Genomic DNA, 20,028 nt, shown 5'->3' with positions numbered 1-20,028 from the left:
GAATCCTATAATTGTAGAGTTGGAAGGGACCCTGAGGATCATCTAGTCCAACCCCCTGCAATGCAGGAATATGCAGCTGTCCCATATACAGTTTGAACATGCAACCTTGGCATTCATGCAATATATTAAGGTGGCTTACAGGATGCAATGCAATAAAAGCAATCAATCAATCTAGGTAAAACATAATTAAAAGCAGCAATAGGTAGTGGCTGGTTAAAAAGAAAAGAAAAAGTGAGGGCCTACCTTAAAAAGCACAGCTTTTAAGAGATGTCTGAAAGAAAGCAGGGGCAGTTCTTACTGAAGCTGCACAGGTAGTGAGTTCCACGGGACAGGGCTTGCTATGCTAAAGCCTTGGTTCCTAGTGAAGGCAACTGAACCTCAGGGGCTGAAGCAGGGTCAGCCCAAGATATTTTGGTACCTGCAGTGAATTACAATATGGTGGGGGCCCCTCCCTACCAGGGAAGAAGAGATGAATGAAGATCTACATTGGGATCTGCTACCCATGTGGATCCTGCCATCTCACCTTGCCTTATGGGTGGGTAGCCTTGGGCTAGGTAAACCCCCAGAGGGGTTCCTTCAGAGATACAGTATTATCAGCAGAAGAATTAGGGGAGCATTTTCACCAAATTTCCCCAAGGACAGGAGAAATTCTCAAAGAGTTTCTTAGGGCTGAGGCTTTCTATTAGCAGTGGCCATTGGTTGGCACCTTAACTCCTCCCACCTAAAGGCTTTGTCTTTGTCTTGCTGATGTTGGAAGCAGCAGCTGCTATGTTGGCAGCTTGGGCACCATTTTTCACCCTGCTCAGATGGGAATGGTGGCCATTGCACAAACAAAAGATGGAGCATATTGTGATAACATTCTAAATAGCGGCCTTTTTTCCTAGGGGAAAAGGGTGGGGGAGGACTCAGAATTGTACTCAGAAATAAGTCTTCTGAGAAATTTTGGTTCAGCTCTAGCTACCAGTATTGTGTTGAAGATAGAAGCACCTCATTCTTTTTCTGTTATTTCAGAAAGATCCTGTGAGCTGTCCTGAAAGCCTGGATGAAAAAAGATACTCAGATGTCTCGGTTCCTAGTCCAAAATCTAAGCTCCATTCAAGAGATCTCAAAAAGGAACTGATCACGTGAGTCACAAAGCATTCCGTTCCTTCTTGTTATCTATAGGCTTGAGAACTCCACACACTGCTGATTTGCCCAGGGTGAAGAAATGCTGGACCTCTTCCCTAATATACACTGCAGAATATTGGGTGCCAATACATCTTCCTTTTTAGCGCAGGACTTTAAATCTCTGGGTAGATTTGGGGCAATATTCTCCTTTCCTTTTGGCTCGTGCCACGGAGCAAGTATGAAATCTTCAGGAAAATGATCACTTCATAAACAGGTCATCTATATCCTGCAAGGGATTGGATCCCACAAATAATTACCGTATTTTTCCATGCACAAGACTAGGTTTTTTTCCTTAAAAATATGGTTAAAAATTAGGGGGTGTCTTATACTCTGAGCCATCTCCCACCATTTTCTTAAATCTGAGTCCCCCAAAATAGCGGGCGTCTTATATATGGGGGCATCTTATACAGTCGTACCTCAGGCTACGTACGCTTCGGGTTGCGTACTTTTCGGGTTACGAACTCTGCTAACCCAGAAGCGCAACCTGAAGCGCGTGCGATTCGCGCATGCACAGAAATGTTTTCGCGGTCTCCGCATGCGCAGAAGCAGTTTTCCGGTTTTCCCGGTTTGCGCAAACTGAATTTTTCGGGTTACGTACTTTTCAGTTTACATACAGTGACCCGGAACCAATTAAGTACGTAACCCGAGGTACTACTGTACATGGAAAAATACAGTTTCCTGTTTCCTGTTTGCTGCACCTGAAATCAATCTACAGGCAGGCCTGTTTGAATGCTACAATTCTGTGGGAACACAAAACGACAACAGAATGCGTTTGTTGCAAAAATATAACTTTGCCCAAGAAGAGCTTGGTTTCTAATAGAGCAGTTGTTGATATGTAATAGAGCAGTTCCTAATCAGTCAGTTTCATATGATCAATGTATCATTAATAGTTGATATTATTTATCTTTCTCTGGCAGCATTCACAAGGTGGTTTATTTCGTTTTACACTTGATCTTAGCCAAACGGCTGAGAAGCGTTTCCGTTTTCACAATGTTTTCCTAACTATTAATTTCCAGATTATATTTCAGTTTCCACATGATATATACCGGTAAGCCATTTCTAGAATATAGTGGGGTATAGCACAAGTTTATCACTCATTTCCACATTATTTGCCAACAGGCTTTTTCTGGAAGCAAATAACACAGAAATGAGCCCTAAGCTTGTGCTATATTCCACTATAGTTCCAGAGCTGGCTTTTACACCATGTGAAAGCTCAAACATACAGTAATGCAGAACTTAATAGATAGGAAGAAGTTGTGAAAATGAAATGGAATAAACAGACACATGAATGCAGCCTCTATCTCTGTTTTCTATAATTTCATTTATTCATCACCAAATACTTTGATATCAATTCTATGTCTGACATTTGCCTTATGGATTTAGAAGCCCTCCTCCAGATATTACTGTTCCCATGGGCCAAATCTTCTTTGACACAGCATGCCTCAATCTAAATCTAAAGACTGCTCACCATATTGTATCCACACATATGTGTTAGCTTTTTTAAGAACACAAATGTTGATGAAGCTAACGGAAGGAAAAGCAGTAATTTCCCCAGTGACACTTTATTTTTATTTTTTACTATTTATTAAATTTCTATTTAAAGATCTGTTGCCGTGTGACATTAATTCCAGGGATTCACACAGCCATTTACTACCTTAATAACTGAGCATAATTTCTTCTCTCTATAGTTACAATAACTCCAAGCCTTGTATGGGATTTTAAAGCATCCGTAATACTTGCTCTGCATGCTGATGTGTACCCAAAATGTGCTTGGCTACACAATTTAGTTCATAAACACTTAAGTCTCGCCATTTAAAAATTCTAAAGGTAACACTGAGGGCAAAGGACATTTACTAAATATTCACCGGCAGAATAGGTAGTTTAGTGAGCAATACAAATGGCTCCATCATGAGGAAGCACCTATAATGACAATAGCAATTGTAAAGAAAAATTCTACCTCTGAGGCTCAATTACGATGAACTTTCTTCATTATAAATATAGATTACATATTTTTAAATATTAATGGTCTCTCTGGTGATTATATTTATACCAAAGCAGCTATATGACACAGAATGGAATAAGTTGTCTAAATGATACACTAGTTCTTTAAAAAATATATGGTGCATTCTATGCTTGTTTTTAAAATATTACTTTGTGGTCCATGCATCAACAGGGTTTTGGGAGGATTAACTAAGAGAATAATTTTGCTTCTGAAGAAATAACAAAGTAGTAGCTGGGACCAAAATGCAGTCTCTGAATTTTTCAATATAATTAGGGGGTGGGGTGGGCTAACAATTAACCCATAGAAAATTGGAATAGGTGAGCCCTTTTCAGAAAATGGCAGTTTCTCATACTCTAGGGCCCTCAATGACTGTTAGTCCTTACAGTGTCTTGGTGAACTTGGGCCATCTAAATCATGAGGTCACATCAGCTTTTAATATCACATATATTGCCAATATATAACAAGGTGTGTGAATCCAGATCCATACACAACCTTTTAAAAAAAACATTAAATTGAACTTTCTCCCCTGAAAAAAAAATGCCTGTGGTGAATTAAGAGTCTTTGGGCTCCCAGTGCTGAACTAGTATAGTGTTTTTACAAGAATATGAAAGTTTTTGCATCCATGCCTTCTGAGAATTTTCAGCTCAACTTTGAACTCATCTTCACTGTCATAATATGATTGATGTGATAAGAAAAAGGTACTATTATGAAGAGTATCATTTCAGACAAATGTAAGGATGGTTCATACACATAAGCAGCATCTTCCCATGCCTCTCCACATTATTGTGTATCACTTAAGACAACATTTGGGCATGGAAGCAGTACATAAATTAATGAATCGTAATACACTTGGAGAAATATTAGCACAAATTGGGAAATGTAGTGTGGAATCCCATTGGCTGGTACTTGACTAAATTTTACACAAAGTAGGCATACTGAACTGAATAGCCCTAACTTGCTCATGTTCAATAATTTCAGCGGGTCTACTCTGAGTAAAATTTATTTGACTATCACATAAGTTCTTTTTTTTTGCAATGGCATGAAGAAAAATTGATGCAATCACAGAAAGGCCTGAGGGTATCTCTCACTTACACTAATATTTCTTGGCACAGTAGGGCACCTCATATATATCTATGGGTATGTAATAGAGGGGTGTTCCCATTCATGTGGGAAACAATTCTTCATCTTTGTATGTTTATCACACAGTTCAATAAGAGAGATGTACAACAACTGTACAGTGGTACCTCGGGTTACATACACTTCAGGTTAAGAACTTTACTTCAGGATAAGAACAGAAATTGTGTTCTGGCGGCGCAGCAGCAGCGAGAGGCCCCATTAGCTAAAGTGGTGCTTCAGGTTAAGAACAGTTTCAGGTTAAGAATGGACCTCCAGAACAAATTAAGTACTTAACCTGATGTACCACTGTATGTGTATCTGCATTTCCATTTTATTTCCTTAGGTGTCCAACGCCAGGATGTGATGGCAGTGGTCATGTGACAGGAAACTATGCATCGCACCGCAGGTAAAAAGTGAGAGCAATTAATAACAAAATGAAGGCATGACTTTGTGGACTTTTTACTTACAAACCTGTTCCCACAAAAACACCCTGAGCAATTTAGCAATAAAAATATAAAAACACAGATCTGAAATCCAGTACAGATGCAGATGGGGATAAAAATCTCCATTTAAAAGGAAGGTCTCCAATAAGTGCCAAAAAGATAACAGAGACAGAGCTTGTCGGATATGTAACAGGAGAGTGTTCCAAAGGGTAAATGCTACTAAAGGCCCAGTTCCTACATTGTGCTGAATGGAGCTCGTTTCTGTGATGACCAAGGTCCAGCTTACAAACAAGACAAGTCCCTGTAGCACTTGAAATGCATCATCTGAGCAAGGAGGAGCTCTGTGGCCTATGAGGGATACACAGCTGTATCCTCTACTACACTCTTCCTTCACATCCCTATGAGGATGAAGGAAACTAAGAAGGAATTTGTTTACAAGTGGTTGCTCTCTGATCTCTTTTTTAATTTAATGGTTAAATGTTTTTAGTGCAATCTTTTAATTTTTGCTGAGGTATATTCAAGGAAACCTATTTCATGTTTGTTTTTTTCTAGTGTTTCTGGCTGCCCGTTGGCTGACAAGACCTTAAAATCCTTGATGGCTGCCAACTCTCAAGAGCTTAAGTGAGTATTAGTATCAAAGGAGAGGGACGGGTTCATTGCTGTTCTCTTCCTACATATTTTACTTACTTCAAAACCCAGTCTGCTTGTTCAGCAACAGGAACCAGTAGAGCTGCGGAGCAGATGTTTGCTCAGCCTTTGGGGTAACAACTCCAGCTTCCTGTAGAATGCACTAGTCCAACTCTTGCTCCAGCACTAGCTTTTGGTCATAGACACATGATATGGTGTCCTGGATATGGTGGCAAAGGGTGACAGGTAGCCAGGCAGGGGAATAAGCCTGGATAGTTGCAAATGCTCTCAAAGCAGGCCTAAAGACAACTGTCTCCCCATTGTCCGGAGACTGCATGATTTTTAATTCACTTCTGTATTAATTCCAAACAGGAAAACTCCACATTTCAATAGTTTGTTACAGGTCTCATAGTTAACTATATTTCCATGTGTAACAGCCATGTCCAAAAGGGGGATACTAACAGGCTTGGGGAAACTCCAGAGTTTGCAGAAGTGCATAAAAGGTTAGGGAAAATACTTTACTGTGGGACCCCAAAACTTGAATAGGAACACTCTACAGTGGAATAGTTTGTTGCAGATCCCACTTGTCAGTGTCTAACTTCTACAGCTCTGCCATTCTGCCCCATACATGTCCAATTTGTCCCCTTTCACTCGTGCAATCCTGCCAGTGTAAGAGGTATAGCTATAGTAATAGTCATCTCCCATGGGGACAAGGTTGTTGGGTTTGCACCAGCAGGGAGTTGAACCGCCCTGGCTAAGGGAATTTGGGAGCAGTCTTATCCCACCCAGCAGGTGTAAATCAGAGGAAGGGGAGAGAATCTTACTGTTTGTCAGGTCTTGAAGTAGATTTGTCTAAATGTTGGGAAAGAAAATGTTATTCTCATATTTTGAAAGCCAGCTGGAAATACCAAGTCTTGCAAGATGGCTGGATCTCACAAAATACGCAGTCTGGTTTTTCACATCAAAGTACTTGGGCTAAGCTTTAAAATGTGAGTGTTTATCCAAACCAAGCCTGCAAATCTTTCCTTTTTATCCTTTGCCACTAGACATACCCCTCTGCATGTGGTTGAGGCAAGCATTAAATCAGATGAGTCCATATACTGCAGAGAAAAGTCACAAACAAAAGAGTGACTGTGGAGGTTCTTAAGGAGGCCTGAGCAATCTGGGCATCTGGCCTTATTATTGAAGAGGAAGGTTGGCAGGCAGTCACCCAGTTATCATTGGGAGCGTTTTGGCTGATGAAGATGCTTGGATAAAGTCTGCCGAAGGCTTCCAAGAATGCTTGACAGAATCCTGTGCTCATGTAGTGCAGCTTGAAAAAGTGCAACAAATACAGAGCTGGTTACTAATTTGTTGTGCGGAATGCAGACATATTTCCTGAGGGCAGCATTTCTGTTTGAGAGTTAATCACATCTCCTCCTGCATTCCCACTGTAGCATCTTGAGGAAATGTGACTGTCTTCAGAACTGGTGCATTGGTTGCAATAGTGAGCACTGTGCATAATGTCATTGGGCCATTGGAACCTGTGGGCTACTACCTGTGGAATTGCTAAGAACATATGAACTTCTACTGAGTTGGTCCATCTAGCTCAGTATTGCCTACACTGATTATCAGTGACTCTCCAGGATTTCAGACATGATTATCTCCCATCCCTATCTGGAGGTTCCAGGAATTAAGTCTGTGACATTCTGCATGCAAAACATTTGCTCAACTGCTGAGCTGTGACCCTTCACCTCAACTCTTACCGATGAGCAACACACTCTTACCACCACTACTGCCAGGATTGTCCCTTCATTCATGAAGCAGTGCTGGAAACTGTTGTATGCTATTAACAAACACTTCATTTTATGCTCCCAGCTGCGTTCTGCCCCACAATCTTTGGTTTGGTGAGGTGGCAACAATAAGAGCAGAGTGAGAGGTCTGACAGGAAGCTCTTCCTCCCTTCCCTCACCCCTCTGGCTCTGGCATTGAGAATGCTGGAATATTAGTGTCTCAGCTGGCAGAAAAACTGGACATGTCATTTTCCCAGGATACCTGAGCCCTTACAGTGCCTTATGGGGATTCTTCCTTGGCTCAGATTGCAATCAGAGAAATGACACTGAGTTTTGATATAGGCAACTATTCCTAACATGCTAAATTTGTATTCTGAACCAGGTTAATATAACTTCCAGCAACATCACTATTCTCCTTTTGTACAACCACTGCAAGCCTCTTTGAGACACTACTGAGTATATTCTATATGAGGCCACTAAGATGTTCCCATCACACCTGTATTGCACATCTACTATAAGTTACCCTATGGAGATCCAGGACTAATGGCATGAATAACTCCACTGCACAGTATTAACAATAGAAATACAAAATGCTGTTGTAAAATCCCTATTCCTAGGAGAAAGAGAAACAAATGTGTCTAATGGGTATACAGGGGGTTATATTTCTTTGTTTAACAATTAATCCAATGCATATATTTGAGCCTGACCATATATATTTTCAGATTTGAAATGCACTGATTCTAACAAATCAAACAATTGTTTTCTTCTTCCTCTTACCAGAAATCTAAATAACTGGGGAAATTGTAAGGTTTATATCAGTGGCTGAGTTTTCATCTGCAACCCCCTGTACAACACAGCCATTGTATACCCCGAAATAGTTGCTTTCCTTAGGTACCCTTTCTTATTTTTCCAGTTGCACACGGCCATGTCAAACCAGAATTGTGGGAAATTCCGATGCAAAAATCTCCTAAATTAGATATTTTATGAAATGTCAAGGGCCATCTTCTTCTCTGCACTTTGCTTTATAGATGTCCAACTCCAGGATGTGATGGGTCTGGTCATGTCACTGGAAACTATGCCTCACACAGAAGGTAAGAATCTTCTGCTTATTTGGGGGGAGGGAGGGAGCTTTGGCACTCCAGATTTTGCAGGACTACAACTCCCATCACCCCTGACTACTGGCTATTCTGGCTGCAGCTGGTGTGAGTTGGAGTCCAACGTTTGGAGGGCCACAAGATCATCACCCCTGAATCATCCAGAAACAAATGCCTGGGAAATCTATATTGCTCTGCTCTGTATACTTTCAGCTTGTCTGGTTGTCCCCGAGCCAGGAAAGGTGGTCTCAAAGTGACTCCTACCAAGGAAGAAAAAGAAGACCCTGAACTTAAGTAAGTGGAGTGGCAAAGGCTTGTTGCTTATGCCTCACTATTGAGTTGGATACATCACAGGAAGATTGGTCTCAGATTCACTAACTTATATCCTCTCCTAACAATCAATCCAAACAAAACCTCCAAAGGATGGTTTTATGGTTCAGGTGCTGTTGTGCTGTCCTTGAAGTAAACCAGATGGCATAGCTCTGGAAAAGTCCCAGGTCTTAAGAAACAAAGGAGGCACATAGTCTCTGAGTTTATCTGGCTCATCCCCCAGCCCAGATGAGTCAGACTTCAGGCAGAGTCCCTTTTTAGACACTCTATAATTCTTCTGAGCCCTTATGACCAGTAATCTCACCCTTCTGCCAGTCCTGTACACCCACATGTAGGGAAGGCTTACAAATCATACATTATTTCCCCTACCAGTTCACTGGCTGATGCTCACAGGGGGTGACAATTGTCTGCATGTGGAGCCTCTGCACTTGAAAATTTGACCCCCTTATATATATATATCAAGGTAGCATATGGCAGGACAGGCAATAAAATAGAAAACATAATAAGAAGAGTGCAAAATGATCATTAAAATGATCGACTGATCAAAACATCTAAACAGTTGCATAGGCCTGTCTACATAGAAAGGTCATTCAGAGATGCCTGAACATCAAAAGTGAGTGTGCCTGCTGAAAAAGTGATCCACAGCATGTGACTCATGACACTATGGCAGACCACTAATGGAAGCTAGTCAGGCCTCCTTCATATTTAAAGCTGCCATATTTAAAGTATTTTACAGTGCAATCCTTTGCATACACTCAAGTCCATTGAGTTCAATAATGGTGTATTGGACTGTATTTTTTAAAGTGGTCTTCATAAGGTAGCCCTAATGTATAGACAGCTTGGAACCAGCAGCCAAGGAGTCTAATTAGGCTTGCTTGGCCATTTCCCTCAAACCGTGCCTTTTACTTATTTCCTTTTTCTATTAAATATATTTCCCTTGTTCCTTCAAATTAAAAAAACTTTCCAGAGCAGCTTGCAAAAAAAACAAAAACCCCACACTATTTAATAGTACATATGAATAAAATCAATCAATGACTCTTAAAACAAGAGTAAAACACAGTAGCCTAAAATTCAGTAATCCAGCTTCAAACAAGGCATTTGGTTATTAGAAACCCTTCTAAGAACATAAAAAGATGCTGTTGGATCGGGCCAATGACCCATCTAGTCCAGCATCTCACAGTGGCCAACCAGGTGCCTACAGGAAACCCTCATGAAGGACCCAAGCACATTGAAACCTTGCTATTAGTACCTTCATATTATAACAAAGTAGGCTTTATTTTATTTACGGGGAGGAAATCTTTCTTGAGGTGTTGTCGCTGGTACATGGACATTTTTTCCCTCTGCCTCTTTGTTTTTCTTTTCTTTTTCCTAAAAATAACATCAGTTTTGCTGTGCTTCTGTAGATGTCCGGTGCTAGGCTGTGATGGCCAAGGTCACATATCAGGTAAATACACTTCTCATCGCACTGCTTCGGGTTGTCCTATGGCTGCCAAGAGACAGAAGGAGAGTCCTCTCAATGGGTCTTCGCTGCCCTGGAGACTGAACAAGCAGGAGCTGCCACACTGTCCTTTGCCAGGCTGCAACGGGCTGGGTCATGTTAATAACGTTTTTGTCACCCATAGAAGGTATCACTTTGTATCTTTACTTTTTTAACTCAACAAATACCTACAATGTATTGCAATTGTGTGAATTTAACAAATGAAGCTGTTTAACTAATAGGAAAAATCTTGTTAGGATTTTGCATAAGTCGCTGAATTAACCCCAACTTGTTTCCTAGAGATGTCCAGGATTTTTCGAGATGTCTTTGGTTTTATTTAACTGTCTAAACATTCACATATCAACCTAGAATAGGTGAGAAATCTGCAAATACAGTTTACTGCTTAGCCTTAAAAGCTCTTTTTAAAAGGCAAGGTTATTTTTAGCAGAACTCTTCTTTTCATGTACATTTCGAAGTTGCAAGCTTTTTAGACTTTTAAGACCACAATCCTAAATTCACTTAACTGAGAATGCAAATTTAATTTATTGCTTTTAATTCCTGTTTAAAATGCAAAGTATTTTTAGTAGCAAATTACTGAGCTGTTACGTTCATTTGTGTATCTAAGCTGACACTATGAGTTATAAATTTGGTGATGTTAAACTAAGTATTACTCCAAGTAGACCAAGTAGAGTTAAATTTAATTGAATATCAGTCACAGATTTTAATAGAACAATTCTATACACATTTACCTTGGAATAAGCCCTCTTGAATCCCATGGAATTTATGTCTGAGTAGACATGGATAGGATTGTGCTGTAACTGGTCCAGGATTTTACACTGCTGCCTCTAGTTGCAGATAGTGTGACAGCAGAGTTTGAGAGGTAGAGGGCAAGGCAGCAGGGTATTCAGCATGGTGTAAATGCAGTTGCAGAGCCAATCCAGCACTCCTGCAGTGTTTTTGTGCCACATTGACCTCATCACTGCTTTGCCTCTCCTTCCCAGTAGAGAGCACTGACTTACCACAGCTGCACCATTATGTACTAGTTCCCAGAAGGTGTGTTTAAGCTTCTGCTTTGGTAGCAGCCGCCATCAAAGATGACCCACTACACAGCTCAAATGGGGCCATGTCAGGAGCTGCACTGAGGACAATTTGCCTATTTGTTGTCTTAGAGAGATTTTAGTAACTGCACAACCAGTTAGGTCATTGGCAATATTCTGCGCTCAGTAACACTGTAAAAGCAATATAGGATTGCAGCTTACAAGCAGCACAATAAAATGGACTTGTACTGCCAAGACCCTGGAAGCTGAGATACAGCAATCAAAAATGTGTTTCAATTTTCAAATAGGTCCCCTTTCCTACTCTTTTCAGTTTGTCTGGATGCCCTCTGAATGCACAAGCCTTAAAAAAGGGCAAAATATCTGAAGAACTGATGACCATCAAATTGAAAGCAAGTGGAGGTAAGAAGATAACAAAAGCAGTACATATATGACGCTGGAAACTGGGAGTAAGGAAATGAGTATGTCTTTGCCCAGTACTGTCTTCTCTGGCCAGCAGCAGCTCTTTAGGGTCTTAGAAAAAGTGTCTTTCTGTCCAGCTACCATATATTCTTTCACAGAAGATGCTGTATACTGAAAGCAGGACCTTCTGCAAACACAGAGCTACAGCCCCTCTGCTGCCTGCCTAATGAAGACACATAATTGGATTAATTAATTTAATGTTTGGTTTACTTAAAAATATATATAATTACATTGTGCCTTTCATTTGAACATTTTAATTAAAAGTACTTTGTACTGCCTCACAATGAACAGGACACAGGTAGAGATGGACAAATTTGCCTATATCTGTGTCTCATCTTTCCAATCATCAGTTTGGTCCACCAGATTTCCATGTCAAATTTGCAATAATAATAAAAACCAACAACAATTTTAATAATAAAAACAGGCCTTATCAAAATTCATCAGCACATTGATATGTGCTTCTCCTAATATACACATTTTTCAAGCAATTTCCCCTAAGGTATTTCTGTACATGTGCATTTTTATGCACATGCTGTGGTTGGGGAGCTGCACAACAAAATTTGGGAAAGTGCAAATTTGGAGGGATCGCTGCTTTTCAGTGTGCTCATTGGTTCAGAAACTGCAAAATAAAAGGATCTGCATTGACATGTAATCCAAATTTATCCCTCATCCTGAGCTATGGCGACCTGCACTCTGTTCCCAGGGTTGCCCTTCAACAAATATCGGTACTGGCTTGATCCTTTCAATCCAGGCGGGCCACTTTCAGCCACTTGAAGGCCTATTGAGCTCCATCAATGCAAAGGGAAAATTTCATGGCTGCTTCTCTGCCCCTGACATGCCATAATGGAAGCTTTGACACTGACCCCGTTAAGTGTAGAATCAAATTGCAAATGTGCAATTTTGATTCCAGAGACCAGGTTAACTGAAGAGGCTTGTTCTATAACATACCATTACACAGGGGTTAGCATTTGCCCATCTCTTCAGTCAGGTGTGATTTTACACTTGACTTGGCTCATTCTTGTGCAGGTTTAGAGAATGAGGAGGAAATCAGACATTTGGATGAAGAAATAAAAGAACTGAATGAATCCAACCTTAAAATTGAAGCTGACATGATGAAACTTCAGACACAGGTAAGGAAGAAAATCTCTGATCGAACCTTTAGAAACAAACATCAAAAACTACTACTATTCTCTGGCATTGCTCTGGCATCCCAATGATGGTGAATTCTACTGCACAGGAGCGTAGCGTGGGTTGCCAGCCTGGTTCACACGAAGAAGCAGTTTTCTACAGAGCTCAGTAATAGAAGCACATGGCTGTATTGAGACAGCACTGGGTGTTGAAAATGTGCACCCGCTAACAATCTTATACCTGGGGCAACTACCCCTGTGCTATGCCACTGCGACTGCATGTTGACCATTGAGAATTTTGTTTGCAAGCTGTTGTTAACATATACTATGTTTCCTATAGATCCACCATTGCAGCAGCATGCAAACTGGGCAGAGTTGCATGGAAATCACAGCAACTTTCCAGCTTATTATTGTGGCCCATGGAACCTAAGCAACATGGCCCAATTTTCTTTTTGGAGGCTTTGCCTTTGCCTTCTTCTACCTTGACCCATATATGGTCCGGTCCATTTCCCTGGTTCAGCGAGGGTTTCATTGGAGCTTTAAAGGAGTTGATGCTTCATCTGTCTAGCTCCACCTACAGTTGGTCTCCCTGCCTTCCACCCACCCGGTTTAAAGTCATGGTCTCATAGAATGCCTGGGTTCAAACCTTTGCTTTTAATTTTTTCAGATCATTCTACTTTACTGCCATACAGCCTCAGCTCAAAAAGGATTTTGTTGAGCTGGGAAAGGTTCAGAAAGGGGCAACCAAAATAACCAAGGGCCTGGAGTCACTCCCCTATGAAGCAAGGTTGCAGAGTTGGGACATTTTAGTGTAGAGAAAAGGCGAGTAAGAGGCGATCTGTAGAAGTTTGTAAAATTATGCATGGAATGGAGAAAGTGGCAAGAGAAAGGGGCATTTCTCCCCTCTCTTATAACACTAGAACTCATAGACTTCCAGTGAAGCTGAATGTTTGAAGATCCAGGATAGACAAAAGAAAGTATTTCTTCATATAGCACATAATTAAACAATGGAACTCGCTCCCACAGGAATCAGTGATGGCTACCAACTTGGATGGTTTTAAAAGAGGATTTGACAAATTCACAGTTGGAGGCAGCAATACTTCTGAATACCAGTTGCTGGAAACCACAGCCAGGGAGAGGGCTCTTGTGCTTGAAACCTGTTTGTGGGTTTCCCACAGGCACCTGGTTGGCCACTGGGAGAACAGGATATTAGACCAGATTTGCCATTGGCCTGATCCAGCAGGCTTTTTTATGTTCCTACTGAAAGCCAAATTTGTTGTTGCTAATGCAGTTGTTTAACTGAATCTGCAGCCCATTTTTGAAAAAGCCATGCTGTTACGGAAAACTAATGATTTGCTCAATTCAATTTCCACAAATATATATATTTTATGGCAAATTTTCCACTTTAAAAAAATGCATCGTTTCATCAAATTAGTCTAATGAATGAGCACAATGTAAGTAAAATTGGGCAACTGGAATGGAAAAAAATACCAGCTAAATCTAAAATTCAAATTTTAATAAACTTTTCCCCAAGGATATGTGTTTGTGTGTATATATATACACAGCTCCTCAAGCATGCTAAAAATCAGAGATGGTATTCAACTAAGTCTTACTCAGAGTAGATCCATTGAAATGAATGGACCTGATTATTTCAATTAGTCTACTCTGAGTTGGGCTAAGTTGGGTATGTTAACTGTTTTCAGTGCATTCATTTTTCCTCCTTGAAATATAAATAGTATACTGAAGTGTATGTTATGGGAGTTCTCACATCTGAAAATATTTATAAGTATTTCCATCAAATGAGGAAACAGGACAGAAAAGATTGAATAGAGTCATCGCTATATGACACAGTAACTATCTAAAAATATCTCAGGCTACATCCAAGCCATACATTGAAAGCACTATTGGACCACTTCCAATAGTCACCCTCCCTCCAAAATCCTGGGGATTGTAGTATGTTAAGGTGTTAAGACTTGTTAGGAGACCCCTATTCCTCTCACAGAGCTAAAATTTCCAGTGGTTTAACAACCAATCCCTCTTCCCAGGAAACTGGGAATTACAGCTTTGTGAGGGGAATAGAGGTCTCCTAACAATTTGCAGCACCCTGAAGAAACTAGAGTTGCCAGACTTTTTTTTTGGCGGGGGGGGGGGGGGGGGGGAGAGGCATGACTGCTTAAAGTGGTATTATAGAGTTTAAAATGTATGGCCTGAGCCCCAAGCTCAATTTTTCACTCAGCTTCTCTCAAAATAATACATATAATGCCTGGCCTACGTTACAATGAATTGTTTCAAAGTGAGCTCCTTCATTTCCTATTCTACTTTTTTATTTTGAGTTTTTATACTCTGTCCTGTCTCCAAACTCAGCCACTCTCAACAGCATAACCTTGCCCTGGAAAGTAGCTCAAAAGCCAATACCAGGGTTGCTGCTGTTTTAGTGAGTCAGCAGCGATGCTGTAAGAAAAAGGCAGCAATGTAAATAGCAGCTTGCTTGCTTCCTACCTACCTACCCCAGTCCCTAAGGGCAAAACTCTTCATTTTAAATCAGACACTCCTCCTGAGTTGTCAGCTCGAGGCCTGCAGTCTTTCGTCCATTTCTGAACACGCTTCCCACAAACAATGCTCTTTTATTCCAGCAGGGTCACTGTCTAGAGCATCACTTAAAACATATTCCTCTTCTGAAAGAACAGCAGAATCCACTGACTTAGAAATACAGTAAAATGGCTTGCCCCAATTAGGAGCGCCTTTTGACATTGATGTGCATGGAATGGAAAGGACTTGAGCTTCACTTCTGCATAGGCAACTTCCATTGCCCTGGGCTGTCACTTCTGATAGCTGCATTTTAGGCCAAGGACCCCTCTGCTCGCAGTAACCAGAACTGAATGAAGGAATACAAAAGAGAGAAAACTTTGCAAAGAGCCTGATCCCCTGGAAAAATAAATTGTGTGTGTTGGCCCAATGCATATTGCGGGAGCAGGGAATTTTCCTTCTTCAGGGGCAATATCAATCACACACAAAAACACAGAATTGTGCATTTAAAAGAAAACAACTATATGAAAATGTTTTACAGATGTTGTAAGTTGTGGTAGCATACAGGAACACAAGTTCTCATAATGTATTTTCAGTGGTCACCAGGGACTTTTGGTTCTGTTGGGTATGGGTTATTTTTGTTTCTAGATTGTATATGATGATTCTGAAAAATAATACTAATAAAAAAAGAAGAACCCACTTGCATCAGGAACTACAAATATGCTTTCTCATAAAGCAAAAAGTGAAAGGATTTTTGGAAAGCATACTTTCCTGCTAAAATGTGTCAGGATTTATCAGGCACACTAACCATTTCTGGGAGCGCTTTGAGAACTCTTCAGCCCTTGGTTTTCTTCTGCTGTTCACACCGCCACACATTGCTTTGCTTCATGGTTTCAGATAACATCTATGGAGAGCAATCTGAAAACGATAGAAGAGGAGAACAAACTTATCGAGCAGAACAACGAGAGCCTCTTGAAGGAGTTGGCTGGCCTCAGCCAAGCCCTCATCTCTAGTCTGGCCGACATTCAGCTTCCACAAATGGTATGTCTGTGGCTGGGAATGTGGCAGTTTCTCTGGGAGCTCAGGGAAGTTACTCAACGGCGTGTTGCAGGACTGTCAAAGCTGAATTTCAAACTCTACAACATTCTCTATCTCTGGGTTGTGCCGAAAATTATGGATAGTAGTAGCAGCCAGAGGGATGGCAGGGACTCACCTGGCTTTCCAATTACCAGGTGTAGCAACATGGCCAGTCCAACATTCCCAATTCTGTCCCTCCAAGGAGCTCAATGTGGTGTACATGGTTCTCCTCTTCTCCATTTTATCTGTAAGCTTTTCCGTATCAAGGAAAAAGGCAGAATCTAAATCTCAATAACATCACAGCAACCCTGTGGGGTAGGTTAGGCTGAGATATGGTGACTGGCTCATCTGAAGATCACCTAGAGAGTTTCATGGCTTTGTGGGGAATTGAATCCTGGCTTCCCAGGTCCAAGTCCAACGCTCTAACCATTACACCACACTGGCTGTCCAGTGCTGGTGGGATTGGCTGTGTTGCTGTGCATGCACCATGCTGAGCTTCCCACTAATTTGCCCCTCTCACTCTCCCTCCTGGTAACTGGCAGTGACATGTGGCATTGGGAAACCAGGTGAGTAATGCCCCTCTACTGCTGGAGAAGACCATGACCATACCCTGAAGCACAGAAGAGAAATGTTTGGGGAGTGAGAAAGACTCGGGTCACATTCCTTTCTGGGCGATCTTCCAAGGGCCAAATACTAGTGAGCCGAGGAAGAAATGTAAATGTTATGTTTCTACAGTAGGCTGCTTTTTACACAAACACCTCTCTATCCAAGCAAGCAAAAAAGCATGATCAGAGCTCAAGAACACATTTCCAGCCAGACAAAAACACTGAAGGTGGGTGCAAAGGAGGGGCAGTGAGAGGTGTAGTCTAGGGAAGGGGTATGGTGCGGCTAGAAACCCAAGTGCCAGATAGAGGGCCACAGCATTTGAAGTTCCCCATCCCATTGGCTGGCTGGGATCCAAAGAGCTGTTGTCAAAGAATTGACTGTTTCTGAAAAGAAGAGAATTCAAAATGGCCTGGCCATTTTTCTCTGGTCGGGTGGTGATCCTAGCAACAGGCCATAATCAGGCAATAGCTTAAACTAGGAATGGGTTATCTAGAGCCATATAGGTTTGGAAGAGATTCCAAGGATCATCTAGTCCAACTTCCTGTGATGCAGGAATCACCTATGGCTCTTTAAATGTTGTTGGACACAACTCCCAACATCTCTGCCCATTGTAGTTGGGGCTGATGAGAGGAGTCCAACAACATTTGGAGGGTCGCAGGAGTCAAACACTTGCTGTTTTCCTGTAGACAGTCCTTCCATGTCGAGCTGCTCATTCTCTCTCTCTCTTTCCAGTTGTCAAATAGTGGACACCTTGCCTAATATTTGACTCCCATGTTTAGATGTGATGTGTTTTCATCTTCATTCCAGGGCCCAATCAGCGAGCAGAATTTTGAAGCATATGTAAATACACTCACAGATATGTACAGCAATCTGGAACGGGAGTATTCCCCGGACTGCAAGGCTCTGCTGGAAAGTATCAAACAGGCAGTGAAGGGTATCCATGTGTAGGATGAGGAAGCTGCTGGGCAACAGGAGTGACTTAGCAGCGGCAAACTCCAGATGAATCTGCAAAGAGCGCCTGGACTGCTTTAGGAGTATTTGTTTCTGTGCTGCATTTACAATTTACAACATTGCACTATTTTTTTTCCAGCTGACATAAAAAGGACAGAGAACATAACAGACTATTGTATTAACAGCAATGACTCAGATCATAGAATATATTTATTTCTGTACAAATCCTTTTTGTTGTCATCATGGTTTGCACTCTTTTCATTTTGTAAAGTGAATGTAAAAAGTGTGTGTAACTATTTTTTTACTTTTTTAATTTATTTTGAATCAATGAGTTGTGTGCGTGCGTGTTGTTTTAATTTTTTAACAGCATTTCTGCAACCTGCCATATTTTTACAAATGTGTTTGTTAATTTATTTTCCAATGGGGTTTTAAAACAGATTGAAAGTTATAGTGTAAATTTAACATTTTGCTGGGTTTGTATAGGAAGAAGGGGGAAATCTATGAAAGAAACAAAAATAACAGAACTGTGATTCTAGTTTTATTTTCACCACATCCTGCTTTTTTATAACAGCTTTATTTTAACAAAAAAAAAATTCAAAAAGGTTTTCAATAGCATGAGATATGATGAACCAAGGATGCAAAGGTGAGTGGTGCCCTCTGCTGGAAGAATATAAGCTCTTCAAGTGCAGCATGTTGTAAGAGTTCGTGATTATTATTTTTTAGCAATAATGAAATATAGCAATCAGCAAACCTTTGGACTTGGCTGTGTGTCTTAGCCTGCCCCAAATAATCCTTAGAAACCATTCAAGGGAAGGTTAGAGAGATTTAAGATATGTTTTCCCCTATTTCATGGTCATTCATTGGGAAAATATATATATAAATTTTATCCCTTTTAATGTGATAGGCTTTGAAATGACCTGTGGCTTCCCCCCCCCCCTCCTTTTTGTACAGAGCCTTGTAAAAACATTGGTCAGTTGATCAATATCAATATAGTTTCATATTGGAAAAATGCATCCCAAGCTGATGATTTTGTACATATAATTAAGCCGAGCAAATCTTCCCTGAGATGTCAGTTATTGTACTAGGTTGAGTGGAAGGAACTGAGAAGGCTGCAGTTGCTTTTCTCTTCTGACAAGGGGGACTAAGCCCCACTGCTGTGAAATGAGTTTGCACGGCAATGGCGTTTGGTGACTGGATCTATGAACTGTAGCAATGCACTGATTGGGTTTACCTCTAATTGTACACGAATGCTGTGATTCCGAGCAGATTTACTGCAAGTTCCATTAAGACTGCTAAGACGTAGCATCTCAGAAAAAAAAAAGCCCTACTCCAGTAGCTCCATTTGAACATGCCGTCTACCTGCCAAGTCGAACTACTGGTCCATCTACTTCAGTATTGTCTACACAGGCTGGAAGTATTTCAGACAGGCGACTTCCCCAGCCTACCTGGAAATGCCAGGGAATGAGCCTGGGACCTTTTTGTATGCAAACGCTTGGCCACTGTGCAACGGCTCATTCCCCCTAAATGTGCATCTCTGCTGCTTCGTGCATGGAAGTGAATGGGAAAACCTCTGCTTGAAAAAGAGATCTGCATACGTATCAGAATCCCATGTTCCTTTGGATCAGGTTGTTGCACGTGTTTGGAGCCGAGGTTTAAAGACAGCCTTACCATAGTTGCAGTTGATTACCATCCCATAATAAGGGTATGTCTCCAAGTGCTACAGTCCTTAGGCAGCCACTCAGAAATATGTGCACATCCTAGGTGGACCTCTTGATCACCCATATCCATTCTCAGTTTAGTAAGCAGCTATAAACAGGGGTCCAGTGTCTGTTTCAGGGATTAGAAGTAATAATGCATTTTTTCCAGAATTCTAACGTTTTCAGAAGAAGGTATATATACAACCAGCTGAACTGCCTTTTTTGGTATGCACACACGTCTCATGTGCATATGTGCCTCAATGTAAAATGTATACATGAATCAAGCGTGTGATTTAATTTTCCTGTGCTATGATAAAAGTATTTTTATTTGCCTACTTTATATTTTGACTGAATATGAAAGCATTCACAGTCTTCACTCGTACATTTATATTATAGGGTTCCTATCCAAGAGTGCTTCTCCCCAATCATTCAGCTGTCATGCTGTGGTTGCTGTTCTGCATTAGGTGGAGCTTGCTGTTAATGTTTGGGGGGGGGGGCG

General features: G+C 41.1%; 1 protein-coding gene across 9 annotated transcripts in view; it reads left to right on the top strand.

The window, feature by feature from the left end:
• ST18 (ST18 C2H2C-type zinc finger transcription factor) overlaps positions 1 to 20,028 on the top strand; it is a 128,743-nt gene extending 108,715 nt beyond the window's left edge. For 5 of the 9 annotated variants that reach the window (XM_033155192.1, XM_033155190.1, XM_033155189.1 and 2 more), the window contains 10 exons: positions 1,012 to 1,124; positions 4,629 to 4,691; positions 5,281 to 5,349; positions 8,156 to 8,218; positions 8,435 to 8,515; positions 9,955 to 10,176; positions 11,397 to 11,485; positions 12,572 to 12,675; positions 16,096 to 16,239; positions 17,689 to 20,028. In XM_033155192.1, coding sequence (XP_033011083.1) covers positions 1,012 to 1,124; positions 4,629 to 4,691; positions 5,281 to 5,349; positions 8,156 to 8,218; positions 8,435 to 8,515; positions 9,955 to 10,176; positions 11,397 to 11,485; positions 12,572 to 12,675; positions 16,096 to 16,239; positions 17,689 to 17,829 — 1,089 coding nt within the window. In that variant the 3' untranslated portion in view covers positions 17,830 to 20,028. Of the gene's footprint in view, positions 1 to 1,011; positions 1,125 to 4,628; positions 4,692 to 5,280; positions 5,350 to 8,155; positions 8,219 to 8,434; positions 8,516 to 9,954; positions 10,177 to 11,373; positions 11,486 to 12,571; positions 12,676 to 13,339; positions 13,494 to 16,095; positions 16,240 to 17,688 lie in introns of those variants that run through there. The other 4 variants (XM_033155195.1, XM_033155194.1, XM_033155198.1 and 1 more) reach the window with 4 other exon arrangements.

The sequence above is a fragment of the Lacerta agilis genome, chromosome 7 (genome assembly GCF_009819535.1).
Source record: "Lacerta agilis isolate rLacAgi1 chromosome 7, rLacAgi1.pri, whole genome shotgun sequence".
NCBI classification, from domain to species: domain Eukaryota; kingdom Metazoa; phylum Chordata; class Lepidosauria; order Squamata; family Lacertidae; genus Lacerta; species Lacerta agilis.
Note: the sequence above shows the minus strand (reverse complement) of the source record. Positions and strands in the feature narration are given on the sequence as shown.